This window comes from Eubalaena glacialis, chromosome 3, assembly GCF_028564815.1.
Source record: "Eubalaena glacialis isolate mEubGla1 chromosome 3, mEubGla1.1.hap2.+ XY, whole genome shotgun sequence".
NCBI classification, from domain to species: domain Eukaryota; kingdom Metazoa; phylum Chordata; class Mammalia; order Artiodactyla; family Balaenidae; genus Eubalaena; species Eubalaena glacialis.
Genome location: NC_083718.1, coordinates 175,215,450 through 175,242,607, shown reverse-complemented (window position 1 = coordinate 175,242,607; position 27,158 = coordinate 175,215,450). Strand labels below are relative to the sequence as shown.

The window sequence follows — 27,158 nt, the reverse complement described above, 5'->3', positions numbered from 1 at the left end:
CCCACTATCTCACTGGGGTCCCATGAGGGCCCAGTGGGGGAGAAAACAGTAAGATCACAATTCTGATACCATTTTCCTAAAGACAAAAGCCAGTTACTCCCATAGGTAGCTTTTCCCTCCCTTTTATTTATTTTTTTCTTTCTGATTATTAAAGAACATATGATCACTGTAAAAATTTTTACAAAGTTAGATCAGATAAACAAAAAAGAAAACAAAAAAGAAAAGCCACCTTAAAACTCTTTCTTGAATACTGGTGTATTTTCAAGATTTCTTTGCTCCCTCTCTGTTTTCATAAGCATCCAAGCTAGGAGGCAAGAGACTTGGCTTCTGGTCCAGGCTTGCTGTGTGACCTTGGGCAAGTCTCTGCCCTTTTCTGGGCCTCAGGCTCCTCACTTGTAAAATGAGGGTTTGGACATGGTGACCTCAGAGGAGGCCCCTTGCAGCTCTGACCTTCTGTTTCTGCTTCTGTTTCTGGGACTGGCAGACGGGGTACAAGCAGGCTGCCCCTCTGTGGGGGATGCACGGCTGACAGCTCCCAGCAGGTCACCTCCGGGAGGATGCGATGACCCTGGAAACAGCCTTCACTGCAGCACAGAGTGCCCAGGCTTGCCTGCTTACCGGGCCCATATGGTACCCCCTGCCAGCCGGACACCACCAGCTGCCCTTCACCAGCCAGCCCTGGGTGATTACTTTTCCTTCAGGCTCCAGAATGTTCTCTCTGCCCCAGGGCCTAGCTGGCTCAGGGCTGGGGGACTCTGCCCTGCGGACCTACCTACACATCACCATAGCCCTTTGCAGGAGAAGTTAGCCTGATGTGGTGAAAAGCTCGAGAGAGGATGGAAGGGAGGGAAGAAGGGAGGAAGGAAAGAAACACTGACTGTATTCCAACTCCATTTGGACCCCTTGCTAGGCATTTGGGATTCAGAAATAAATCAGAAAACCTTATTGCCCTTGAAGGACACAAAGTCTGGTGGAAGCAAATAGAGTAGAAATGGGCACCTGCAACACTGCTGAAAGCTCAGGCCTGTGGCATCCCACAAGGAGAAGCCTGACGGATGGTAGTCGGGAAAGCTTCCTGGAGGAGGCAAATTTATAGGTGAGTTCTTCTTAAGGAGAAGACTCAGACTTTCCAACTCATGTTATTTATTACAGACAGCCCTGTGGAATAGGTAGTGTTGCCCCTTATACAGATGAGGCTCAGAAAGGTGAATTCACAACCACCAAAAGGAGGAAAGCTGAGTTCAGACTCCTGGCATTCTACTCTAGCCTAAGGCACTGGGTTTGAGTTCGATCCTGGCCTCTGACTTGCAGAGACCTGCAGTGAGTGCTTCTCTCCCAGGCCTTGGGCTCTTATCTGTAAAGTGGGTCTACTGCTGGCTGCAGTGTTGCTGAAGCAAAGGACAGAATGGCCGAAAAAGCACTTAGCTTATAGAGGAATGTCAGCCTCCCTGTCCCGCTGGTGACAGCACAGTCCTGTTTTTCCCCCAACATGGGAACAGGATTCCGAACCAGAAGCAATCCCAGAGACGGAAGTTCACCTTACTGATGCAACATGCCCACCCCCCAGAAGCCAGGCTGTGGCCTGGATATATGTGCTCTCCTTTGACTCCCTTTGGTAAAGCCTGACAGGAGGGTACAGGATTCTAGAGAGAATTCTAAATCCTGGACTTAGAACATCTGTGCTTGAGGAATTCTAGAATCCAGACTCCTCTTGAAGTGCCTCCTATCAAGCAGGGCAGGCTCTGGGTCAAGGTCTGGTAGATTGGAAGGATCACTAGAGACAGGATCTCATCTCACTTTACAGATAAAGATTAAGACCCAGAGAGGGGAAGGATTTGCCTGAGGTCAGTCACACTGAAAGTCAGTGCTAGAACTAAGACTCCTTTCCCCACACCTCAGAGCATAACACCAAGGCCACACCACCTCTGAGGCTACTTGGGGAGTAGGGTGGGCAGGGGGCAGCCCAGAGTGCCCAGGTGGTGCCAGGGAGCAGGCTGAGTCTGTTGGGTGAGTAAAGTGCCCAACGGGTCTAGCTAAGGCAAACTTTATACTCCGGCCCTGTTCCCAGCAAAGTTCTACCACTGTCAGCTCTTTTTCCAAGCCTCCCACTGCAATGGGCATCACCTTCCTCTTGGACAAGCCCATTCTCTCCCGTCCTCAGTCTCCCCATCTGTAAAATGGTCTCCAAGTAACTTTCAGCTGTCTAGAAATCCTAGCCCAGCGCCTCCCGCGGCGGGAGCAGCGGCTCTCGGACCCTCAGCCTCCTACCTGGTGGGAAATAAGGGGTTTGGGGAGAGAGAGGAAAAGAGGGGGCGTCTAGGGCTTTCGGCTCGCTGCCTCAGGGGCGCCCTTTGTCTGGACAGCCTTGGGGAAATGGGGCAGAGACCGGGCGGGGCGGGGCCGGGGGCGGAGCCTGGCCGGCCCTCGCCCCGCCCCGGCGGACGTCGGCGCGGAGCTCGCGCCGGGGAGGGGAGGAGCGCGGAGCCCGTGAGCCGCCTGGCCCCGGCGGAAAGTTTTCCCTGACGGAGTTTTGGCTGCGGCGGCGGCGGCGGCGGCCCGAGCTGCCATGGACGCGCTCAAGTCCGCCGGGCGGGCGCTGATCAGGAGCCCCAGCCTCGCCAAGCAGAGCTGGGGGGGCGGCGGCCGGCACCGGAGTGAGTGCGTGCGCGACCACCGGGGCCCGGCGGGGGCCGGGCGGGGGTCGGGGCGCACGGACCCTCCTCCTCAGAGCCCCGGGGGGGAGAGGCAGGGCCTGACTCGCGCCCTGCGGCCGGGAGCGACCTTACCCGGCCCTGCGGGATTCGGGGTCGCCGAGGGTCAAGCTGTGTTCCTACTCCCGTCCCCATTCTATGCGGCTGGGGAGGAAGGGCAGAAGCTGGGGGAAGAAACCGGAGCTCGGGGTCCCAAGGTGCGGGCTGCAGTCGGAGGGAGGTTGCAGGTCAGAGGAAGAGACCTGCGCGACCCCAGCACGTCCCCTCTTTGGACAGCCAGGGGAGGCAGGAGCTCAGCGTCGGTACCCGGGGGAGGGGGCATGGGGCAGGGGCTTGGGAAGATACCCCCACCCGCACCCCAGCACTCTGGCCCCTAGGTCAGCGGCCGGCGGGAGCCCCCTTGCCCCCTTCCCCTAGTCCAATCCACGAGGTCACCTTTTGACTCCCGGGCGCCCAGAAACCGACTCATTGTGAGCCCGGGTTTGCAGGTACCTACTTGAAGTTGGGGGCGAGGCTCAACCTGGGGTCTCGGGAGGTACCTGCCACACACCGGTCCATCTAGACCCCGTTGTCCCCTCCTCTGGCTGGGTCCAGGTGGTGCCAAGGCCGGCCTCTTGGCTATTTTTGAAACCTGTTTGTTTCTCGCACCTCCCGCTTGAACTTCCGATGTCCCTGGGCGCCCGGGGGGAATGGCAGACTCTGCCGCCACCTCTCCCAGGGGCGTCTGGGAGCCTGGGAGGAACCTCACCCGGCTACCCCTCCTCTCCCTGTCTCCAGTTACTCTCAGGGAACCCGTCACCTGGCACCCTCCCCTGAGGCCTGAGAAACCCAGCCCTTTTCACGAGGAGAAACGGAGGGGCTTGTCTGGGGTCACTCAAGCCTTCCTGGTAGATATGGAGCCAAAGCCAGGACTCCTGCACACCGCCCCCCATGCCCCAACCTCCTGGGACCCTGGCCTTTCCAGGCACCAGGAAGCCGCTGTCAGTACAGTCACACCCCACCCCCTTCCCTCTTGGCCTTCCAGGGCTCCGCCAGGGGAGCCCTAGTTCGCTAGGCCCAGGAGAGGCCCAGGAGTGCCAGCGTGTCTGGGCCTAGGGAGCCTGCCCTGCCCCGCCTCTTGCCTGGCTCTGTGGTTCCAGCTGTGCCTGCCTCCTAAACCAAGACAAGACTGGCATTGGGAACGTGGGCTGGTGTCTACTGGTAGGGGTGGGGTCAGAGACCATTAGGACTGGACTAGGCCAGGGATGCACCCATCTCCCACATTTATTGACTCCCAAAATAGCTCCTTTAAATATTTGTGGGATTTGATCAGGACTGAGAATGACGGCCTGTTGCAGTGGGGGAACCCTGCAGTTTTCTCTAGGGATAAGGGAGGGGGGCGGGGCTCTGGGCAAGGGAAGGAAACTTAGGAGCCCCCCTTCCCTTGGTATCCCTCACTCAATATGGAGAAGGGTGAGAGTTAGCCACCTTGGATGGTGGAAAAGAGTTTCTCCTGCCTGCTCCGATGTTGGACAAGTCACTTGTCCTTTCTGAACCTCAGTTTCCTCATCCGCAAAATGGGCATAACAATTCTAACCCAGTAGGGGTGTTGAGAAGGTTGTTGACAATAACACTTCCTTCTGGCACCTAACTGGTGGTTTCCTTCTCCCCCATTCCCCTTCCCGCTGCCTCTCATGTGGACCTTCAACCTGATACTTAATGTGGTGGAAAGAGTTTTGGGGGCTCAGAGCCTGTCTACATCTGTGGAGGAAAGAAGAGGAGAGCCCCCTTCCTATTAGGCAGACCCCAGTAAGCCCAGAGTGCCATCCTGGAGCCTTCTGGACCCAGAATAAGCAAGGGCAAATCCCCACCTGTCCCTGGTTATTAAGTCAGTTTTCTGATCTGTAAATTGTTAATAACAGGAGTACCCACCACAGATTTTTTTGGGGGGGTGCAGGTTAACTGAAATCATGTTTTGCCTGGCATAGAGAAAGAGTTCAATAAATGGTAACTACTGCTTTTGTCCCTCTACCTTTTACATAGTGTTTTTGCTTCCATTATTGCATTTGCTCCTCTGAGGTGACAGAGCAGGGATTCTTATCAGATTCATTTCTCAGATAAAGGAGCCTGAGGCTCAGGGAAGTGGAGTCGCTGGCCCCGACACAGCGCTTCCAAGAGCCAGCTCCAAATCTGTAGCCCAGGGGTCTTACCAGTGTGGTCTCATGGACTCTGGCCACGGGAGTGACTGGGGCAGGGCTGGCAGCCCCTGAGGACAGTGGTGGCCACAAGTAGAGAGCGAAGCCATGGGGTGTGTCTGGGGTGGAAGTGCTGGGGCAGCCTGGCCTGTGGTGGTGTCCCAGCCAGGCCTTGGAACCAACCCTCAAGAAGCTCTGAGCCCCGTGCTTGAGTTTTGGGGCCAGACTGAAGCCACTGGAGTTAAGGTTAGATTTTTTTTTTTAATGTTTATTTTTTATTTATTTATTTTTTCTTATTAGTCATCCATTTTATACACATCAGTGTATACAAGGTTAGGTTTGATACCCGCTATCGGCTGTGACTCGCTCCTCACCCCTCAAGGTCCTCAGCTGGGATTAGCGTGATCATTGTTTAATTTGCGAGAAACTGAAGCCCAGAGAAGGACTTGCCTGAGGTCCCAGAGCAAAGGCATCAGCAGACAGCCTTCTTTGCCCTGAACCTCATGGCCCCCTGTCTCCCAGTTAGTGCTGACTTTGAAGGAGGGCTCTCTCCTTTTCCCACACATGGCTTTTCCCCCATCTCTTTGGGAACCGTAAATATTCTGTCTCAGTCCCTGGCCTGGGTTTTCCTTTCTTACAGCTGCATGGAAGGGTGGTTCACCCTGGCCCCTCAGTACCCTTATTTCCAAGAGGAGTCCCTCTGACCCTCGGGCTCCTCCACGGGTTGTCAGAGAACTCCATGAGAATGGGTAAAAGATCTGAGGTGCAGGTTTCAACAAAGCTGGTTCATGGTGGTAGGCGGGGGACGGAAGATCTATTCATCCTTATTTATAATGTTTATAATGAAAAATATAGATAAACCCCAAACCATAATATGTATTGAGCACTGACTGTGTGTCGGGCACTGATAGAGGTGTCGGGGTGTCTGGGGAATGCGTCCATCTCTCTTCGGATAGCGCCAGCCCTCTGGGGGAGGAGGTAGACAGCATGACCAGGGTGCAGATGAGTGGGGTGCTTGTGGGTGGTGGTGACGCCAAGAGGAGAAAGATAAAGCGGGTGAGGAAATGATGGGTGGTGTCTTTGTTTGGGTTCTTCTAGAAGCAGATGCTGAGATAGGGATCTGAGTAAAGTCACTTATTTGGGAAGAGATCCCAGGAAATGTTCTTAGGAGAAGCGAGAAGGGAAAGGAGTCCAAAGAGTGGACAACATGAAGCCAGTTTTCATTGTGGGCGGCTGGGACGCCACCTGTGGGGAGCTCTGGAGCAGTTACTCCATTTGCGGGGCAGTTCCTGTCAGTGGTGGGAGTGGGGCTGCTGGGAACAGGAGCTCTTACTGCCCCAGCCCGTGTGGGCCTCTGAGTCTCCGGCAGCCAGAGAGTGGCGTGTCAGGTGGCGTGTGTGGAAATGGTACCCACCGAGGAGATAAAGGTGGGGCACTGAGAGTGTCAGTGCAGGGGGTCAGGGAAGGCCTCTCGGAGGAGGTGTGAACACACATATGAATACAGTACAAGGAGGGAGGAATCTGGGAACAGCATTCCAGCCAGAGGGAACAGCAAGTGCAAGGGACATTTAACTGGAGGCTGGGACGCTGCTTCTCACAGGTCTGGCGGCTGAGGGAGGGGTGTGTGGCTTGAAGGAGTCAGGTCACCCACTGCCCACTGAAAGTGAGCCAGACGCTCCTTTCGGGCAGCCTCCAGGGCAGGATACCCATTCTTCCTGGGTGATCCGGAGCCTGGCCCTGCTCATGGGAAGGGGCTTGGCGGGCTGCAGGAGAGGGCAACGAGCACAGCTATGGGACTCAAGGCCCAGCACTGTAGATTATGAGTCATGGCCAGACACCTCTGAGCGTCTTCATCTGTGAAATGGGAGTCCTAATATATCCTTGACTCTTCTCATAAAGTACTGCAAATGGCTATGTACACATTAAAGCTTTTTGCACTTGACCCTTGGTAATGACACAACACTCACACTCGGTATCTGCCAGGTACCGTTCTAAGCCCACCTCATGTGTATGCTAGTTTCATCCTCACAACAACCCCATAGGGTGGGTACAGTTGTTGTCCCCATTTTTAAATGAGGAAACCAAGGACCAGGGAGGTAGAGTGACTATGAACCCCACAGCCCGTCTCCAGACCTCATCATTTTAACCTTGACAGCATATTTTTCTCTTACAGTATAAGTAGGTACTTAGGAATGGTAGCTGCTGCTATTATCTTTTTTTTTTTTTTTTTGGCCGTGCCCCACAGCTTGCAGGATCTTATTTCCCCGACCAGGGATTGAACCCGGGCCCCCGCAGTGACAGCGCCGAGTCCTAAACACTGGACCGCAGGGAATTACCTTTTTAAATTATCATTTTCTTTTGATAGTCTTAACAACTTCTCAGATTTGCCTAGCACTTCTCACATGCGGAACCTTTTTCTGATGACGCTACTGCAGGCCTGAGCCCATTTGTCAGATAAGGAGACTGTGGCCTAGAGAAGCAGCCACACTCCAGGTGACAGCAGAGCTTGGGTCCTCTTTTGAGATGTCACTCTGTGGCTCCTGAGGCCATCTCCCCACCAGGCTGGAGGAGGCTGGAGGCCAGGACCCCTGCTGGAGGTTCCCCCCTGGCCCATGGGTTTGGCTGCAGCTCTGATGTTCCAGGCACCAGCCAGGCTGGGTCTCCCAGGGCAGCAGAAGGGGCACAAGGGCACAAGAGCTCTGACTCCTGGGCAGCGGCCCGCTTAATAAGAAAAGAGTACATGTTTGTAGCTACAAGTTAGACTGGGCATATGGTCCATCCATCCCCAGCTAATTCTGACAGCAGGTCATCTGTAAAATCGTAAAGTTAAAATAGTGCAGTCATTACCCACTACGGGGCCAAAAATAACCAGGACCGGAACAGCGCTGTGGACTCAGGCCTGTATTTGCCTGGGGCCTCCGGGAGCTCTTCCTGAAACCCTGGGCTCCTCCTGGGAAGGAGCATGTGGCCTGCAGCCTATCTGAGGTGGCTGGATGGTGACTGGGCCAGTGTGGCAGTGAACCCTACCTCTGTCTTTATTGAGTGCTATTTGGTTCTGGTTTCTTCAGGGAGGGCGTGGGGTGTGAGAGAACTTACACCTCACTGAAGAGATGAATCATGCCCAGAAGTATAGGCGCGGAGGCAGGGTTCCCTGTAGGGGCAGGAGGATCTCCGCTGGGCCTGGGAGGGGCAGGGAGAAGTAGAATGAGACAGAGCAGCAGCATTGAGCCGGGATGCCCCTTCTCCATACTAGCTCCTGGGGGAGGCAGACATGCACGGCAGTCCTTCAAGAGGAAAACACACAGCAGGCAGCTGCTTGGTGGTGGTGATATGGCTGTGGGAGGAAGAGAAGGAGATCCATACTCAGGAGGGGCAGAGAAACCCCTGACAGGAGGAACAGGCCCCAGGAGGCAAAACCATGGGTGGGGCCCTGTGCTAAGCACATTACATTTTATTGTCTCATTATCGCGTGTTATTATCTCATCAAAGGGTCACCACAGCCCTGTGAGCTGCAGACTTTTGCTTCTCCCACTTTATAGAAGAGACAGCTGGGGCTCAGGGAAAGTAATTAACTTGCTCAGGCTCAGTCAGTGGATTCTAGGATTAAGGCCCTTGCTCTTAACCACTAGGCTATACTGCCTCAAAGAAGGCTTCCTGGAGGAGGCTGGATGCGAGGGGTTTCAATCAAGCAAAGGGAAGGGCATTTCTGGTAGAGGGAGCTCCTTGAGCAAAGGCACAGAAGTGGGAAAGTAAATGTTACGTCATGGGAAGAAGCTGTGTCTGATTGGAACCTCTGCTGTGTGTGCGCGCCTGCATGTGTGTGCGTGTGCATGTGTGTGCGTGTGCTTGCGTGCAGGGATATTGTGGGGGAGACGAGGCTGGGCAACCTATCACTTCGCAACAGTCCTTGTGGGAGTTGCCAATGGTGGTTTGGGAGCTGGGGTCCCTTTGATTGCTGTGTGACCTTGCACAAGTCCCATCCTTCTCTGGGCCTCAGTTTTATCATCTGTCAAGTGAGGAGGTTGGGCAGAGGGTCTCTGAGGCTGATGAGTGGCAACCAGTCTACCAGGGCTCTCTTCCAGGAGGCCATAGAAGAGGGGAAGGGTCAGGCCAGGGAAGGAGGATTGCAGAAAAATGCCGAGCATTTCAGAGGTCAGGGGGGGGGACTGGGGAATGTTTTGACAGCAAAGAGGTCGTCTGTGACCTTGGCAAGCTTTGGCCCTTTTGGAATGGAGGGAGCGGAAGTGGTTTTGGAGAGGGGCCAGGAAAGGGCTGAGCTGGCGGAAATGGGAGAGAGAAGACATGAAAATGGGGAGAGGAAGGATGTTTGCCGTGGGGCAGGGATGGTTAATGAGATGAACAAGGCCACCCCTGATGGATTGGTATTGCCAGCCAGGAGCCTTTTTTTGAGAAACAGTTCAAAGCCTTTAAATCAGAGGGAATAGGGCTGCAGTTGATTAGCAATGTCTGCCAAGGACACAGGCGACAGGCATGGCAGCACATAGTCTGCCATCCTTGCTTAGATGAATGTCGGGTTGAAAGTGGTGGTCTAGGCATCTACCTACAGAGAGGAAGCCTCAGGAATTAAGAATTATGGGGGGGAAATACCTCTGCCTCTAGGAATTTCTCCATGACCTTTTGCTAAACTGAGGGTAGTTTGCCTGCCTCATGGCAAGATAGCGTTTGCCTAATGGTTAGGAACTTGGGCTTTAAGTGTCAAATAGACAACTAATTTGGCAAATTACTTGTCCTTTGAGCCTCAGTTTCCTCCTCTGTGAAGTGGGAATGAAAGAATGCCAGCTTGCAAGGTAGCCGTGAGTGTTAGAGGTAATGGTAAGAGCTGCTGCTTTGTTGTTACTGTAGCTCTGTTTGCCCTGATGGTGGCAACATTCTTGGTTTCTTTGAGAGCAAGGCCCATGTCTGAGTTGCTCCAGGGTTCCCATCACCAAACCCAGGACTGGGACACCTCGGGGACTTTCTGATTCTCTTTGGAGGATCAAATGAAATAGACTCATGGTTGATGGGACAGAGGATGGGGTCACTTTGGGGTCTTCTCAGTGGGGGCTGGCTTCATGTGGGGTGGAGGCCTAAGGGCAGAGGCTGGAGGGCAGTGGTCCAGGGTCCAGAGCTGAGGATGGGGTTGGAGGCATTGCAGGCCTGAAAGCCTTGGGGTTGTCTGGGTTCCTTCACTCAGGAATGCCAGCTGCATGCCAGGCTCTGGATGACAGGTTAACAAATTCCTGCTCACCTGGGTCTCAATTTGGGGGACGAGGTACTCCTGTGAATTCTTGTGTGACCCCTCCCACAGTGAAGACCACACTTCCCCTCCTGTCCCTCTGCCTGCTCAGGGCCCTCTCTCACGTGGGTGGGGTGAAATGGAGGCCTCTTTCCAACTCTCCCTCCTGGTCTGTTTCACCACCCAGTGAGCTAGGCTCATCCCCTCATTTCCCAACCTTCCTGACCTCAGTCGTGATCAGAGCTTTCAGAGGATCCTTCCCATGTGTCCTGCTGTGTGCCATTGCTGTAGCCCAGGCATTATTAGTCTCAAAGAGGAGAGGGGCCTTCCCCAAGACCATGCAGGTGGGGGGAAGCAGAGCTGGGATTTGAACCCAGGTCTTCCAGATTCAGTGGCCTTCATATGATGTTTTTTGAGCAGTCACCTCCCCCTTTCCCCACTAAGCCTTACCCCATGCCCACCCTCCTTGGGCTGCTGTCTCTTTCCTGGTCCCCCTCCTCCCTACCCTTTGGTCTCTGTGGCTGTGCAGATGGAGGAAAGCAGTCCAGGCTGGGGCCATGGGAACCACCCAGTTTTGAATTCTGACTCCAACCCTTTACTCATTGTATGTGGCCTTTGTCTGATGACTTCACCTCTCTGAGCCTCAGTTTCCTAATCCGTAAAGTGGGAATAATACCCATCTCACCGGACTGCGTTGAAGATTCAATAAGAAAATGGCATGGTTTGCCCTCAGCAAGTGTTAACGTTGAAGTTAAGAGTTTGGGCTTTGGACTTGAAAATAAGAGTTTGATTCTTGGCTATTGCACTTGCTGGCTCTGTGGACTTGGTCATGTGATTTCGCCTCCCTGGGCCTCAGTGTCTTTGTCTGTAAGTGGGTATGATAAAAGTGTCTGCCTCATAGGTTCTCATGAGGGTCAATGAGAAGATTTTATGTAACGCTTCCTACCATGGTGCCTGGTACGTACTAGAAAATGTTAGTCCTTTATTAAAGATAAAAGTCATGATAGATGGGGGGACCCCAGTGTCCCTGCTGGGTCTTCCTAGGAGAGGGGGGCTGCAGGCGCTGTCGCTGTGGTGGGCCCTGCCCGGCGGGGTCTGAGCGCCTATCCTCCTCTGCCCAGAGCTGCCCGAGAACTGGACAGACACTCGGGAGACACTGCTCGAGGGCATGCTCTTCAGCCTCAAGTACCTGGGCATGACGCTGGTGGAGCAGCCCAAGGGTGAGGAGCTGTCGGCCGCCGCCGTCAAGAGGATCGTGGCCACGGTGAGCCCAGTCAGGGTGGGCTGTGGGAGCACGAGGAGGGGGTAGCTCCTTCTGGGGGTCGGGGGACAGCACTCATCCCCTGCGTATCACCCTGACTGAATGTGTTGCAGCTGCCCTGCCCCTGCGCCCCCCTGCGTCCAGCTTAGAGACTCGAGAGGGCAGCCGTTGGGCTGGCAGGGTCCGGTCAGTGTCGTCCTCTCCAGCTGCTGTGGCCGTGGCCTCTCTAAGCCTCCCCTCCCTCAGCTCAGGCCACTGGCCTGGGGTCGGTAACTTAGTGCCAGGGAGGGATAGTGGGAGGGTTGCTGGCACCCAGCCACTTGCCCTGTGGCCTGAGGGACTGGATTTCCTCCCCAGCTCTGAGTGAGCGTGTGCCCTATGAGTCCACCTCTCTTGGTGGTCTCGGCCCCCTCTGCTCAGGCCCTGGCCGGTACGGTGGGTGGAGCGTGGAGTCCCCATCCTGCTGGGCTGTGATAGCGCATTCAGCCCTCAAAGTCTGAGGTCCCTCCTAGCTGTGTGTCCTTGGGCAAGTCCCTTAACCACTCTGAGCCCATTTTCTCCTGAGGCAAAGCCCTGCCGCCTGTGAGGATGACTCGAGGTCCCGTGCTTGGCAGACAGCGGGTACTCAGTGAGTGACACTTGTCCCTGTTTTTATTAGAAGAAGGTGTTGGCTGAATTGTCTTCCCCATCATGTCTGCCAGTCACCTAAGGTGAGGCCTCCCGTGGGCCTCGCGTCTGGGGCTTAGAGCAGCTGGGTGTAGCCCACGAGGGTGGGTCCCAAGTGAGGCAGGTAGGCTCCTCTGACCCACGTCTGCCCCAAGGCCAAGGCCAGTGGGAAGAAGCTGCAGAAGGTGACTCTCAAGGTGTCGCCACGGGGGATCATCCTGACCGACAGCATCACCAGCCAGCTCATTGAGAACGTGTCCATTTACAGGTACGCTCGGCATTGCCCACATTCACTCTGCTGCTCGGGGCAGTGGATGGAGTGCTTTGTCTGAATCCAGACTCTACCACTTCCTATCTGGGTGACCTTGGGGCCTTAGTTTCCTCCTCCGTGTGTGGGGTTGGAAACAGATCCCGCCGGGTGTGCGGTTATGAAGCCCTGGATGCCCAGCGCCTGGCTCACAATGAGCATGTGGCTAAGTGGCAGTTGCTGCTGCCATTATCACTAGTTGCAGCCGGCCTGGGACACCCCTGCCCCCCACCCCAGCCCTCAAGTGTGCTGCTGAGTCAGGCTGAGTCAGGCTTGGAGCAGAGAGCTGCACAGTCACTGCTTTTTTCGCTGGGAATGCAGCAGCTCAGCTCTGGACATCTGGCCAGGCGGAAATGGGAGAGAGAGGCCAGGGAGGCCTCAGGCAGAGTCTGAGGCCAGAGTGTAGATGATCTCTGTAGGGGGTGGGTGCTGTTCACAGGGCCACAGGCCCGGCCCTTGGAGCCTCGGGCTGTCCCCGCCTTTCTCTTAGCTGGTCAGTTGTAGGATTTCAGAGCTGGAAGAGACAGGCAGCTCAGGTCCATTTTCCAGGTGGGGTAGCTGAGACCCAGAGAGGGAATTGCCCAAGGCCACGTGGTGAGATAGTGGCCGAGCTACGCCCAGGACACCGAGGCCAGAGTTCTGTCAGGCCTCTCGTCCCTGCACTCTCTTGCCTTGTCTCCAAGCAGGTGGCTCAGCTGGCTGGAGCAAAGCCAGTACTGGGATTGGGGGTGGGGGGTGGATGTGTGTTGAGGGGGTGGTTTTAGAGTTTCTAGCTGGTGTCCAAGTACCTGCTCTGCTGAGGTCTGTGCCAGGTGAGGAATCAGACCCAGCCCCTGCCTTCAAGGAGCTTCCAGTCTAGGAGGGGTTGGAGCAGAGGACATGGGAGATAGAGTATAAGTGTGTCCCAAGAGGGCAGAGAAGGAGAGGCCTGCCTGGGGAAACTTGGGAGGGCCTCTCACGGGAGGTGGCGCCTTGCTGGGGCTTGAAAAATAGCAGGATCTAGTTGATTGATACCGAAGACCGAGGGCATTTAGGACAGGAGGCTGGATCCCCTGGGTTGGAGAAGAGGCAGTTGGGAACCTGGCACCCCCTCCCTCTGCCCACCTGGGGGTTTTAAGTGGTGCTGATCCCTTTGTCAATGCTTGTGATTGAAACTGGGGCCGCATGAGGTGAGGGAGTCTGCTGAGCTCCTGTCCCACCTCTGGGCTGCCAGCTCCTCTCCTGATTGGGATTCCCAGGATGACCGGAGGCAGCGGGGAGGGATCAGACAAGGGGGGAGAGGGTGTTTCAAGAGGAGGGAGCTGCTGTGTCTCCCTCCTAGGCCCCCGCCCTACTCCCAGCTCCTTTTCCCCTGGCCACAGCTCCAAGAGAAGCTGTCAGTAGTCTCAGTCACCCTGGGAGAGATGGGCCTGTAACTCATCTGACCTGTGCGCAGGGGTGTGATCAAAGGGAGGGCAGGTGGGGGACACTCAGGTAAAGGGCATTGTGGGCAGGGTAGTGTCCTGCCCCCCTTTCCAGCTGGTTAGCACAAACTCTTAAGAGGCAGCATGGCAGTGGTTACGGCCTCTGGAAACTAGCCTGGTGGTCTGAGACTCTTAGCCTTAGTTTTCTCACCTGAAAAGTGGGGATAGTACTAGAACCCATCTCAGAGGGCAGTTCTGAAAATTCAGTCAGGTGATATCTAGAACATTGCCTGGTGTACAGTAAGGGCTCACCTACTACTGCTTTGGGATGTGGCTCAGTAGAGGGGGGACGTGCCCTTCCTCCAGTCTTTTTTTTTTTAATTTTAATTTATTTATTTTTGGCTGCGTTGGGTCTTCATTGCTGCACGTGGGCTTTCTCTAGTTGCAGTGAGCGGGGGCTACTCTTCGTTGTGGTGCGTGGGCTTCCCATTGCGGTGGCTTCTCTTGTTGCGGAGCACGGGCTCTAGGCACGCGGGCTCCGTAGTTGTGGCTCGTGGGCTCTAGAGTGCAGGCTCAGTTGTTGTGGCGCACGGGCTTAGTTGCTCCGCGGCATGTGAGATCTTCCCGGACCAGGGCTCGAACCCTTGTCCCCTGCATTGGCAGGCGGATTCTTAACCACTGTGCCACCAGGGAAGCCCTTCCTCCAGTCTTTACCACCACTCCTTCTTGCCTAGCCTGGGTTTCCCCACTCTCCCGCGCCCCATGGATGGCCCAGGATGCTAGGCCCAGAGTCCCACCCTGGTGGAGTGGGATGGCAGGCTTTCTGGAACTCAGGGGAGATGCTCTAAGGGGCTTTCGGGATGTGGTCAGGCCCCTGTGCCAGAGTCTGGTGACACTTGCCACTTGCCTTTCAGAATCTCCTACTGCACAGCAGACAAGATGCATGACAAAGTGTTTGCGTACATCGCACAGAGCCAGCACAACGAGAATCTTGAGTGCCACGCTTTCCTCTGCACCAAGCGGAAGATGGTCAGTGGGGAGAGGCTGGGCTTGGGCAGGCTCTAGCCTCGCCTTGGCAGCCCTGCCTTGTGGGCCCTGACTGGGGGGAAGGCAGGACCCAAAGATGACATCAGTTAAAGTATGAAATCCCTGGCAACCTCAAGTGGGTGCTGAGAGCTGAGGGCACCGTGTAGGGCTACAGTCAGGTGGGCCACCTGTCAGGATGGGCTGCCCTCGGCTGGCCTGTGGGCAGCGACAAGCCCTCGTTCCCAGTGAGTGCCCTGAGCCGCTTCCTCTCTATAATGTGATTTGATGGATTTGAGATCTGGGGCGGGGGGTCTCCTGTCACTATAAGGTGCAGGGCCTTATAGGGATTAGTCTATAGAGACTAGTCATCAGAGGTGCCCAGTGTGAAAGGCAAAGGCGAGGGCCCTCAGAGGACCTGACTTGCTGTGGCCAGAGAAGGGAGGGAAATGGCCATATTTTGGTACCTACTCTGTGCCTGTTTCATTGGTAATCTTTAAGGTATCGTCTCATTTACTTCTCGGAACAACTCTGCAAGGTGGGTGCTGTAACTACGTTCATTGTTTTTATTTTTATTTTTATTTTTAATGAGGAAACAGCCTCACAGAGGTCAGCTCTCTTGCTGAAGATGATGTGGCTAGCTGTCATCTAGCAGAGGGTGCCGTTAGCTAGCAGAGGGTCTAAACCCACGTTTCTCCTCTCCCTGCATGACTGTGAGGAGCCAGGAGTCCCTTACCCCATTTCCAGGCCACCCTGACACATCTAGCTGGGACGAGCTGGACCTCAGTGGTCTCTGGGCTTTTGTCTTGAACTTCGTGGCAAGCAGCTGGAGTGAGTCAGCCTTTGGCATTGAAGTTTTTGTTTCTGAGGCCCCCAAGGTCTGAGCATCCGCCCTGTAAGGAGGTTCCCGACATTTATTGATTTAGTATTGGCCTCTGTTAACCTCTGTGTACGAAGCCGAGAGCCCCAGTTCCTGTGCCCTATGGTCCTTATAGCCAAGGAGATGGAATCCCTTCCCCTCCCCATGTCATCAAGGACATATCCAGGACATCACAGTCTTAAAGTGACCCCCGCCCCGCCCAGGCTTTCTGCTACCCCTCAGGGCCCTGTTCTCCAACTTCAGAGCCAGTAGTGGAGCATCTTCCAGTCTCCCTCTCTGCTCTGTCATCACATTGCTATTTCTGACTCTCACCCTCCTGCCTCCCTCTCATAAGGCCCTTTGTGATTGGGCCCGCTGGGTAATCCAGGATAATCCCCCATCTCAAAGTCCTTAACTTAATCACATCTGCAAAGTTCCTTTTGACATGTATGGTAACATTCACAGGTTCTAGGGATCAGAATGTGGACATCTTACCGGGGGTGGGGTGGGGTGGAGGGAGCACGATTCAGCCTACCACAGGTCTTGTGGAAGGAGCACTGTAGGAGGAGACAGACCAGGGGCCTGATCCTCTGTGACCGTGGATAAGACCCTGACCTTCTTTGGGCTGCATGCCATCAACAGAATGAGGAGGTCACTTCAGTGACCTCCAGGATTGTTCTGAAAGGTCTCAGTTTCTTTTTTGCACCTTGTTTCTTTCCTGCAGACTTGGTGTCGCCAGCCACTCACCCGGGGCCTCATGATGCCCTAGGTCCCTGAGCTGCGGTGGCTTCTCCCGTGACAGCCTTGTTCCCACAGAACAAGCTCATTATGTCCCCATTGTTTGTCTCTTCCTCCCCACTGACCAGAGCAGGCACTGGGCAGGGGCAGCTGGCCCTCAGCCATTGCTGCAGTGCAGGGGCTCCCAACATGTAGAGGCTTCCTCTGGGATGGGGAGGTCAGGGGTAAAAGAAAGTGGATGCTGGCCCAGCGGCTAAGGGAGCCTGGCCTTGGGCCAGAGGACTTTAGACAGGCTCGAACAAAACCAGTCTACCCCAGGCCAAGAGGTCAGGTACTGGGGAAAACAGCCAGCCACTGCTTGGTGCTGACAGCAGAGCCATCGGGCAGAGGGACGGGCTCCTGCTGGACACCCAGGGCCCAGACTCTTCGCTTTTCTTGGCCCATTCTCATCTGCATCAGGAGTGGCTGGGTATTGGCTTGTCCATCTCCAGCCTTTCCCGCCTGGCCTCCCCATTTCAGGGAGCCCTGGGGAGGCCCCTTGGAGAGACAGCCCAGCCCAGGGCGGTGTCAGTAGACCACCTGAGGCGTGTGGTGTCCTTGTGGCTCCCAAGGCCTCAGCTGAGCCCAAGCTGCCAGTGTGTTATGGCCTCGTGGTCTGGCCACGTTGGAGACCCTGAGACTCTCAGGGCGGAGTGGACGTTTCTGAGGAGGAGGCAGGAGGTGAAATGGGCGCCTCAGTCCGCATCCTGCCTGCTGGCAGGTCCCTCCACATGCTTGCTGCTGCCTGTCCCAGGCTGAGCTCTGTGTCGGGCACTGGGTACCCAGGGTGGCCGTGAAGATGCGAACGAGGCAATGGGAGAGAAGAGCCGGGATTCAGTAACGGGCCTACAGGGAGCTTGGTTCTCAGGCGGAGGTTATTAAGTCACTCTGGAGGTGGCACATGAAGAGTTCTCAGAGAAGGAGACATTTTGAGGTGGGCTTTGAAGGATGAGTAGTAAGTAGGAGTTTGCCAGGCCAAGAAAAATGGGGCAGGGTGGTGAGAGGGTGGGTGCACTCCAGCACAGGAATCAGCACGTGCAAAGGCACAGAGGTGCAAAATGAAGTGGTATGATAGGGGGTTGGGGATTCAGATGTCACCAGAGCCTGGGTGGATGGCTAGGTAGAGTCAACCTCAGGGGAGCCTTGAATTTGGATGCTGACGTAGCCCTCAGTCGTTTTGGCCAAGGGCCCAGAGTCTCCACATCCCCACCCTTCCTTGCTGGGCTGCCTGATGAGCAAGAAGCCTAGGACCCACCCAGATTGAGGGGCAAATGGGTCCCTTTCTGGGTCACCCACCAGTTCAGCTCAGCTCAGGCAGCCCAACCACCTGGCCTCTCTTTCCCTGTGGCTTCTATTGGGCACGGCCAGGGTAAGGTTCTGTACAAAGAAATGTTTCCATCTGCCCACCTGGGAGGCCTCAGCCAGCACTTCAGCCTCTGGGCTCTGAAGTGAAGGTGCCATTGCTGGCATCGGTGGGGAGCCCAGGGTTGCAGTACAGGTGGACTCCCTAATTCTACCTGGGGTTGGGTGCGGCAGGGCTATTCTCCCTCCCAGGCCACTGGCATTCCTCAGGTCATCCTTTTGTGCAGTGATTTATGCTTCTGGGCAGCAGGGCTGTACAGGGCACCTGGCCCGACTTGGTTTGAGAACCTGGCTGGGGTCCTGGATTCCGGGGTCCTGGCCCAGGTCTGCAGCCCTAAGCTAGACCTGGTCCCCGTGAGAAGCTGACAGCCTGGTTACCCAGAACAAGACAGGGACGTGAAAAACTGGGCAAGGCAGTACCTGGTCAGGGTAATAAGACAGACCCACAGGCCAGAGGCACTCAGGAGGGGCAGGCTCCTGGCCTGCGGAGTCAAGGAGGGCTTTTCGGTGGGCAGGCCTGAGCAGTCCTTCCATCGCTAGTGCCCAGATTCCTGCAGTCGCCCAGGAAAACGGGGCCCACCCCCTCCCAGTCTCTGCCCAGCCTGGGCTTTCAGCCACCTGCATGCATCTGCATCTTGAGTTGTATTTGGTTTAACTTGCAGCTCGGGACTTCAGGGTGAAAGGGCAGGGATGTACGCAAATGAACAAGCAGATTTATGCAAAAACAGTGTCAGGCTTGTGCCCTCAGATTCCTGGAGGCAAAAATAATGGCGTTCCCATCTCCCTGCCACACTGGGTGACCAGCCCTTGCTTGGGCGTATAGTGATCTGACTCTGGCTGGTAGTTAGCCCATATTTTTATTTCATGGGCAATTCTCAATGGTAACTGGGTCTATTAAACTTGATCCAGACGTGACAGCTTAAATTGTAAACAGCTGTGAAGAGTTTCATACTTAATTACCATATTTAAGTTTTGCCATAAAGCGCCCGTACTTCCATCAAAAATGTAAATGACAGAGACATTCAAATGAGATTTTATACTTCGTGAAATTTAATTGGCATGGCTCAGTCAGCTTGTTTAGGGATTTTAAATTTAAAAAAATTTTTAAAGGCAGTAGCCACAGATTGATTTCTCAATTAAATTGAGTTGTCTGGCGGAGGCGAAGGGAGTGGGGCTGAGGCTGGTTAGGCCTGAACTTGTACACTTGAAAGAGTCTGGCGCTTTCTTCCCCAGGCTGAGCTTGCAGAGGAGGCTACATGTCGCTTCCGGCTACAGTTGTGAGCTCTGGGACTTCCACTCCCAGAAGCTGAGCTGATTAACCCTGAACTGGAATCAGAGAGGAAAGGGCTGAGTTGAAATTGGGCTAAGGGTAGGTCCTGGCTGGAGTGTAAGGCCTCAGGAGACCTGCCCCCGGGCACATGCAATTCAGCCACCATCCTAGACACCCCTGGAGGGCTCTGGGAATCAGGGGTGTTCAGAGTCAATGCTTGCCTTCAGGGAGCACCCAGGTGGGGTGACACAGGCATGTGAGCTGGTGACACTTTCATATGCGTGACACCGGAGAGAAGTAGGCAGGGCTGTGGGAGCCCAGTGCCTGTGACGGGACGTGACGTGAGAGAGGTGGTGACATTTGAGTTGGGTTTGAAGGAGTAGATGGGAGTCCCCCAGGGGTTGAGGGACAAGGTATGGCCCTTCTTTACAGGTGGGTTATGGCACTGGATGGTTTTAGTCTTCTGCCCTGGGCCCTCATTGACATATTGCTCCTGCCAGGAAATGTAGAAGCCTCCTACTACCTTTCTGGCATTCAGTTATAAGCCCCTCTGACCCAGCATAGTAGTAACCAGAGTCTAACCTTTGCCTCTCCAGCTGTGGCTCATTCAGGCAGTGGCGGGGTCCTTTCCAACTCTGGCTTTTCTGTTCTCTCGTTTTAAGGACTAAGTTACTGTGTGCAGTCCTCAGGTAATTAGGGAGGACTTCTCGGAGGAAATAAGCCTCACAGTTAATTGCATTTAGGGGAACTCAAAGGCTAAGGAAAAAAGTAGAGGTGAATAGCCATTGCCAAGGTGGGGATTGGAATACCCGTGGGAATCTTGGCTGGGCTCCAGGTAGTGAAGATGGGGCCCAGCTGCCTGGGGAAGGTGTGGCCTCATTACATCTGCTTTGGTGATGTGGGAGGGGCCAGGACTCTGCCTCCGCCCATCAGGCATTCCAGAGCCTGGGACAGCCAGGGTGGGCCTGGCCTGGAGTCCCTGGGCCTCCAGTTGAGACTTGCTTTTACCTGCCTAACACTGTACCCCTCCCCCAACCCCACTTCCTGTTTTTCAGGCCCAGGCTGTCACCCTCACAGTAGCCCAGGCCTTCAAAGTCGCCTTTGAGTTTTGGCAGGTATCCAAGGAAGGTGAGTCTTGTTTGTGGACATGGTGGATGGGGTGTACAGGGGCGTTGAAGAAGACCAGCAGAGCAGTAGGGGTGGGGAGGATGGTAAAGGCTCTGGAGTCAGGCCTGGACTGATCGTCAGCTTCATCACCTATCTGGTTTGTGGCTTTGCACAGGGCCCTTCACCTCCGAGTCTCAGTTTCCCCATCTGAAGAATTGGGAACAGTTGTCTCCCTCCCCCAGGGTCCTTGTGAGGATTAAATGAAATATGCAAAGTTTCTTTTCTCCGTTCTGGAGACCTAACACCTGCCCCCTGAGATTGGCCACAGCCTACCCCCTGCCCAGTGATGGCTAGGGATGGAGTGCTGGGGTTGGGGGCCCCAACACGCTGTGCCTTGGTCCCACAGAGAAGGAGAAGAGGGAGAAAACCAGCCAAGACGGAGGGGACATCCTGGGTGGGGGCTGCCGAGACAGCACCCCTTCGCTGAAGAGCCGTGAGTCTTGGGTGGGGGAGGGGCTGCATGGCACGGGGCCCTTCATCCAGAGGGTCCCCCTCCCTCCTGGGCTGGGGTAAACTCCTGGGCTTTTATCTTTGTTTTGTTGTTAAATAAATAATGCTTGTTTATTATAGAGAAATTAGCAAATGCAGGTAAAGGGGAAAAATTACTTGTTTTGGTGCATGTTCCTCCAGATATGTCTCTATACAGGTATATAAATCTGTGTATACATCTCTCCCTATACACTTTACATCTTGTTGTGTGATCTCTTAAAAAACTTAATACCTGTTGTGAATATGGGTTTCAGCCTAAACCATGAGTGGGAGAGAGCGTCCCACCCTGTGGGCAGCTGTCCAGCTGCTTCGGGAGGTGCAAGGGTGGGGCTCTGGGTGGTCTGGGTGATAGGCCTGGAAAGGCCATGCCCAAGGAGGGAGTGAGGACCAGGGTAGCCCAGGAGACTCCAGGATGGGGCCAAGAGATGGGGCTAGGAGACAGGGACCTCCTCTCCTCCTGACGCACCTGACCCCTCATAGTGGTCGCCACTGGGAACCTGCTGGACTTGGAAGAGACAGCCAAGGCCCCGCTGTCCACGGTCAGCGCTAACACCACTCACATGGACGAGGCACTGCGACCTCAAGCCTTAAACAGCAGCAACGTTGTCTGGGTGAGTGGTCGTGTGGCCTGAGGACCCCCCAAGGATCCAGTGAGCCTCGGCCTGATCCCTGGATGAGGCCTAAGGCAGCTCCAGGGTGCAGGCCCTGGCACCCGTAACTTGCAGGCCTCTAGGAGGGCCTGACCCAGCCTAGCAGCAGCCAGACCCAGGGTAGGGGATGAACAATGTCCCCTTTGAACCTAGGGCTGTGTCCCCAACAGGCCTGGCTCCCAGCACAGCTGTCTCCTCACAATGCCTGGCCTCTTGGCCTGTGCATCCATGGCTCTGCCCACTGCAGGACCAGCCAAAGGCCCCCTTGTTCTCGGCATGGGCACTTTGCTCCTGAAGCCTCTCCCCCTCGGCCCTCTGAACGAGGAGCCTGAGACTCAGGCAGGCAGCCTGGCCCTTGACTCACTCTGTGACCCGGGGCAAGCACTCTGACCTCTCTCTGTCTCAGCTTTTTCACTTCTTCAGTGATGATGATGACCTCTGCCTGCAGAATCTCCCAGAGGAACATAATTTTTTCATTTAAAAAATTAGAAATTTTTTTCATTTGGAAATAATTTCAGACTTATAAAAAAAATTACAGAAATGGTACAAAGAATTCCTGTTCCTCTTCATACAGATTCCTCAATTGTTAACATCTTACATAACCATGTTACAAAGATCAAAATTGTTAACATTTATGCAACACTTATATAATCTACAGACCTGATTCACATTTCTCCATTTGTTCCTCCGATATCCTTTTTCTAGTCCAGGATCTATTGCAGAATGTCATGTTACTTTACTTGTCATGTCTCTTTTTTTTTTTTATGTTTTTGCAAAATCTTTTTTTTTAATCTTTATTGGAGTATAATTGCTTTACACTGTTGTGTTAGTTTCTGCTGTACAACAAAGTGAATCAGCCACATGTATACATATATCCCCATATCCCCTCCCTCTTGAACCTCCCTCCCACCCTCCCTATCCTACCCCTCTAGGTTGTCACAAAGCATCAAGCTGATCTCCCTGTGCTATGCACGTCTCTTTAATTTTAAAAATCTGGAACATTGATGGAGTTGAAAACCTATCAAATCCCATTGCCTGTTGGGGGCCACCCAGTGTCCCCCAGGCAGGCACTGTGAGCCTGTTCTCTGCAGTCTGGGAACCAGCCTTGCCACATGCCCGTCCTCCCGGAGGCTGTGGAGGGAGCCTTGCCCATTGTGTTCCCACCTCGGCTGTGGCATTCCTGCCATCAGCTATCCCTTGTGAGCTTGCAATTTGGGCTCAGCTTCTGAACGTGGGTGAAAGCAAGAAAACCTTCTTCCCATCCTCCCTCTTGGAATTTGAAAGCTGTAGAGATCGTCTGGTCCACCCCCCTCATTTTGTGGAAGGAAAAGCTGAGTCTCAAAGAGGAGCAGTGACTTGCCTAAGGTGTTGCTGAGTCGTGGCAGAGCTGGGAATTGAACCCCCAGGTCTTTAGGCACCTAGGTGCCCTTTCTCCTGTCCCACATCCCAGGTTTGGGTCCCTGTGCTGAGATGCTGGTGGCAGTAGCCAGGTGGAAGGCCTGCCTGTGCCTGTTCCTCTAGGCGCCCACCAGACTCCTACGCTTGTGTGCCACGTCCCTATAGCTTACCCAGGGCTGGGACAAGCCCCGGCTGTGAGCACGGGCTCCCCCTCTGAGGGTTCTTATCTCCTGCTTTGTTTTCCCCAAGGAGCTGGATGATGGCCTGGATGAAGCATTTTCAAGGTAACGTTAGCTGGGCTCCTGGTGCTCGGGGAGGAGGCCTGGCACTTGGGGGTTGGTCTCCAGGGCCCTTTGCCATGTCTGAGAATGTGAACTCTGACCTTCCCCAGAGCAAAAAACTCAGATACCTCCAGGGGTGGGGAGCTCACTATCTGGCTCGGTCTGCCAGAAAGTTCTTGCTGTTGAATCAAAAGCTATTCCTTGTGGCCGCTCTACCACAGGCTGAGCTGAACTGAACACACCACAGCTCAGGTTGGCTTCCTCTTCCTACACCTGGTGTAGCCTTCAAAAATGGGCTTTTTTGCAGGCTTTGTTCCTTCCAGGGGTTTTGCATTTATGGAAAGGGGCAGGGAGAAGGCAGTGTTTAATTAAGCCCATGGAGCATTACGTAGAGGAGGGATGTGAGGCCCATTAGGAGATATTTGGTCTAACCAGAGGCTGGTGGCATTTCCCCTTTTCCCAGGGGCCATCTCTGTCCATGGCTACCTTCAGCTTGGGGACACGCCACCAAGAAGGCTGGCTGAGGAGAGGCCCGGGCAGCTCAGGCTTCCGAGCACTGGGCCCTGGTCAGCCAGGCCTTCCTTTCTCCCTTGGGACCCTCAGCAGCCCCCTACAGCCCTCCCCCGCTTCCCCATCCCCTTCCTGCCAGAGCCAGTGGAAACCTCTCGACCCCGCCCAGGTCGGGGGAGCGGCGTGTGTGACCCCTTCATGATTCTTTTTACCATCTTCCCGGCTTCTCTGGCTGACTACAACCCCCTTGTTTGAAGGAAATCTTTCATTCGCTTTTTCCAGATTACTAAAGTGTCTTGTGCCCTTAATGAACAACTTGGAAAATCAGCAAAGCGTTAAACAGGAAATAACACCATCCCATAATCCCACAGCCCTGACTTTGGGGCTTAATTCACGCTAATCCTATACATATACATTTTTTTGCATTGATCAGCTCGTCATATTTGCATTTGGGGATCCTGATTTTCACTTACTGCTGGTGTATCGGGAGCATTTCTCCAGGCTGTTAAAAACTCCTTGTAAACACCTCATTCACTGACTACCTCATGTTCTTTTAAGGACATGGGCCGTAATTTATTTAACTCTCCCTATTCTTGGTACGTGCAGTTGTGCCCCTTTTTGAATTTACTTTGTGAACAGCACTGTGTTGAACATAGTGAAAGCCAGTGGTCTTCCATGGTTGCCCCAGGCTCTCTCCCACGCATGCCCCTCCCTGCCCTGGCAGCACTGCCCTTTCTCCTCTTTTCTGGCATTTCCTGATGGAGCTGTGGACGGTGTGGGTGCCCCAGCCTCTCCGTGGTGGGAACGCCACTGCCTGCCCCACAGTTTTCTGAGTCGCTTGACCTTCAAGGGTAGGCTCTCTGGTTAGAGGCTCCACCTCTCCTGACATCCGGGTCTTGCTTCTTTGGCCATGTGTCCTGCCATTTTCCCACCCACGTCCTCTCACTTCTGACCCTGGTGCTGGCCAGGCTGGACCGGCTCCTCGGGGCCCCGCCAGCCCCTTGCCTGGGCCCCCGGCTCACACAGCTCTGCCTTCCAGGCTTGCCCAATCTCGGACGAACCCTCAGGTCCTGGACACTGGACTGACAGCACAGGACATTCATTACGCCCAGTGCCTCTCGCCTGTCGACTGGGACAAGCCTGACAGCAGTGGCGCCGAGCCGGACGACCTCTTCAACTTCTGAGGCCTGGGGCTGGCAGGACACGTGACGAACCAAAGCCACCCACGTCGGGGGCGGGGGCCAGCTCCAGGACCCCCAGCCACTGTCCTTCAGTCGGCAGCGCTGTCAGTCTCCAGATCAGAGCTGCAGCCAGTCAAGCAGAGGGAAGGAGAGAGTCTTTTTTAACCCCATTCTTTCTCTAAGAGCTGAAAGATGCCTTGAATATTTATTCAGTGACTCCTGGTTCAACTCAGAAGCTGGTTGTGCATCAGGCACCAGCGCAGTGTTATAACCAGCTTTCTGCCCCCTCTTGAGCGAGCTCTGCTCCACCATGGGTGTCAGGATGGTGACCAAAGCATTTCTCGTCCCTTCTCTTCAAGGGCCCAGATTTCCCTGGAGGTGCCCTTGCTCCTTACTGAAAGTAGTCGGATCGTTCATTTCTGTCATCCTTTGAGCACAGGAGGGCAACACAGCCTCGGGAGAAGACTGTGACATCCAGCCCGCCTTCCGTGGGGGGCCCAGCGGGCCGGGGCTTGGGCTCCTGGCCCTGGGGGCTCTCAGAGACAGAGGGGCAGCCCCTGACCAAAGACAACACGTGGCAGGCACTTTAAAGCACACACAGCAGGTGTGGCCCCCAGCTCCTCAATGGTGCTTCGTTGCGTAGAGCTTTCTTTCTGCCCTTCTTCTGAGAGACGAGGCCCAGAGTCCCCATCAGTGCTTGGAACCGGTGTAACTGGCTGCCCTGGACTCCCAGAGTCTGCCTGCGACCGTGGGGTCATCCGTGTGACCGCCTCCTGCAGAGCTCCCACCCTGCCCTTCCCCCTCCACGTGGGTGAAGTTTTCCCGCGCTGCTGTTCGGTCTGAGCCCCACCTCCCCATATTTCCTGAGATAGTGCTTGAAACCTAACACCTAGATTTGTTTGCGAATGTTTGGTTGCCAGTTTCTAGATGAGGAAACTGAGACCACACGCGTGGAAGGGGTAGAGTCAAGAGTAGAACCCAGATCTGGTGCCAAAGCTGCCTTCTCACCCACACCTCTCACAACTCACACCTCCTTTTTTCTAGCTTTGTTGCCCTCCCAGGAACCAAAAAGCCCCAGCTATTTTCTGACCAAAATGTGTTTCATAACAAACCATCTGGTGCCTTTACTCACATAACTGGCATGAGCCTGTGTGCCCTGCTGGCTATCTCACTGTTGATTTCTGTGAAAATGGAAGTGTTTGAAGTCTGCTAATTCAGAGGGTGAAACAAAACCAAACTTCATAAGGATCACGCTGTTCCTTCCTGATGCTCCGACCCCAGGTCGGGGACATACCAGGAGCAGCCTGTCTTCAGAGTCTCCCTTCCTCCCCTTTCACCCCCATGGGGCTCCCAGCAAAGCCGCCAGCACATTCTTCATCCTCAGGTGCCTCCCAGGCCTGGCTTTACCAAGCTTAAGTCTCTGGTGATAGTTGGAGCAGGTTTCACCAGCCCAGGAAACACACCGTTTCTTAGAATCTACGTATCTAAGCATCTGAATCAAAACACAGAGACAGGAGTGCCTGGGTGAGAGGTGGGGTGGGATTGCCTTTATCACAATGTGAGGATAACTTCCTTTCCCTGGCCCAGCTCCTGCACCCCTGGTGCCCACCCCAGATCTCCTTGGTATCAGCCCCTGTATTTGTCGTGAGGCAGCAGGGCTTGGGCCTGACACGGGCCACCCTTGGCACGAGGGTCCAGGAGCCCTGAGAAAGGCTGTGCTGTGTTTGTGTGAGTCTCCATGGGGCCTTCATCTGGTCTCTGACCAACAGTGGTCAGTGTGCTCCCCTTGTGTCTACAGATAAGTTTTGTTGTGCTTTACTTTGTGTTGCTGTAAAGGAAGTTCTAATGAGAGAAAAAATAAGTAATAAATGTTCTCTTTTCGAAATACAAAGAGCACTTGCATGGAGTGTCCTGGTGGCCACGTAGGAGCGTGGCCTTGGGCAGCCCCTGCCCTGGGTGGTTGGAGCAGTGGTGGCCACAGACCCAGACATGGGGGATAATGGTCTGTGATCCCCTAGATGAAGCCAGAGGGCCCCCTTTCCACCAGGCAGATGGGTTGTGCGATGAGGTCATCTCTGGATAGCTTAGTGAGCTCAGCACTGGAGAGGCCTCTGAAAACCTAGGTGAAGGCCTCCTAACCAGGGTCTGTGACCCCTTGAAATGTACATTATGCGTGTGGCCACACATACATTTTTCTTGGGGATGGTGTCTCTCATTTCCATCACATTCTCAAATGAGTCCATGACATTTATTCATTTGACAGACTTTGTGCTAAACACAAACCAGGCCTGGGATTCAGTGCTGGGGACAGCAGTCCAGACACCCTCCCTGTCCATGTGGACTCAGGACGTGTGGCTTGGGTGTGATTGGGGACTAGGGTGGGGGATGAAGGAAAGTGTGTTTTCGTGACTTGGGAGACCCGAGGTCTAGCTC

The 27,158-nt window shown here is 54.6% G+C and overlaps 1 protein-coding gene across 2 annotated transcripts; it reads left to right on the top strand.

Annotated features, from left to right (window-relative positions):
* Positions 1-2,474: 2,474 nt before the first annotated feature.
* On the top strand, positions 2,475-26,594 carry LDLRAP1 (low density lipoprotein receptor adaptor protein 1). Of its 2 annotated transcripts, none has more exons than XM_061186969.1 (9): positions 2,475-2,654; positions 11,243-11,385; positions 12,204-12,316; positions 14,673-14,787; positions 20,105-20,177; positions 20,563-20,649; positions 21,186-21,316; positions 23,006-23,037; positions 24,584-26,594. In XM_061186969.1, exons 1-9 carry the CDS (start codon positions 2,567-2,569, stop codon positions 24,726-24,728), a joined length of 927 nt encoding a protein of 308 aa, XP_061042952.1. In that variant the 5' UTR covers positions 2,475-2,566; the 3' UTR covers positions 24,729-26,594. The 2 variants fall into 2 exon arrangements, with proteins under 2 accessions (XP_061042952.1, XP_061042951.1); XM_061186968.1 differs by having other exon boundaries at positions 23,003-23,037.
* The last annotated feature ends 564 nt before the right edge of the window (positions 26,595-27,158 follow it).

Bases quoted from the DNA above. Each gene is read 5' to 3' on its own strand.
- LDLRAP1 (XM_061186968.1), top strand. From the start codon at position 2,567: ATGGACGCGCTCAAGTCCGCCGGGCGGGCGCTGATCAGGAGCCCCAGC. The intron at 2,655-11,242 runs GTGAGTGCGTGC...TCCTCTGCCCAG, and splicing joins GGGCGGCGGCCGGCACCGGA to AGCTGCCCGAGAACTGGACA. The intron at 20,650-21,185 runs GTGAGTCTTGGG...GACCCCTCATAG, and splicing joins CACCCCTTCGCTGAAGAGCC to TGGTCGCCACTGGGAACCTG.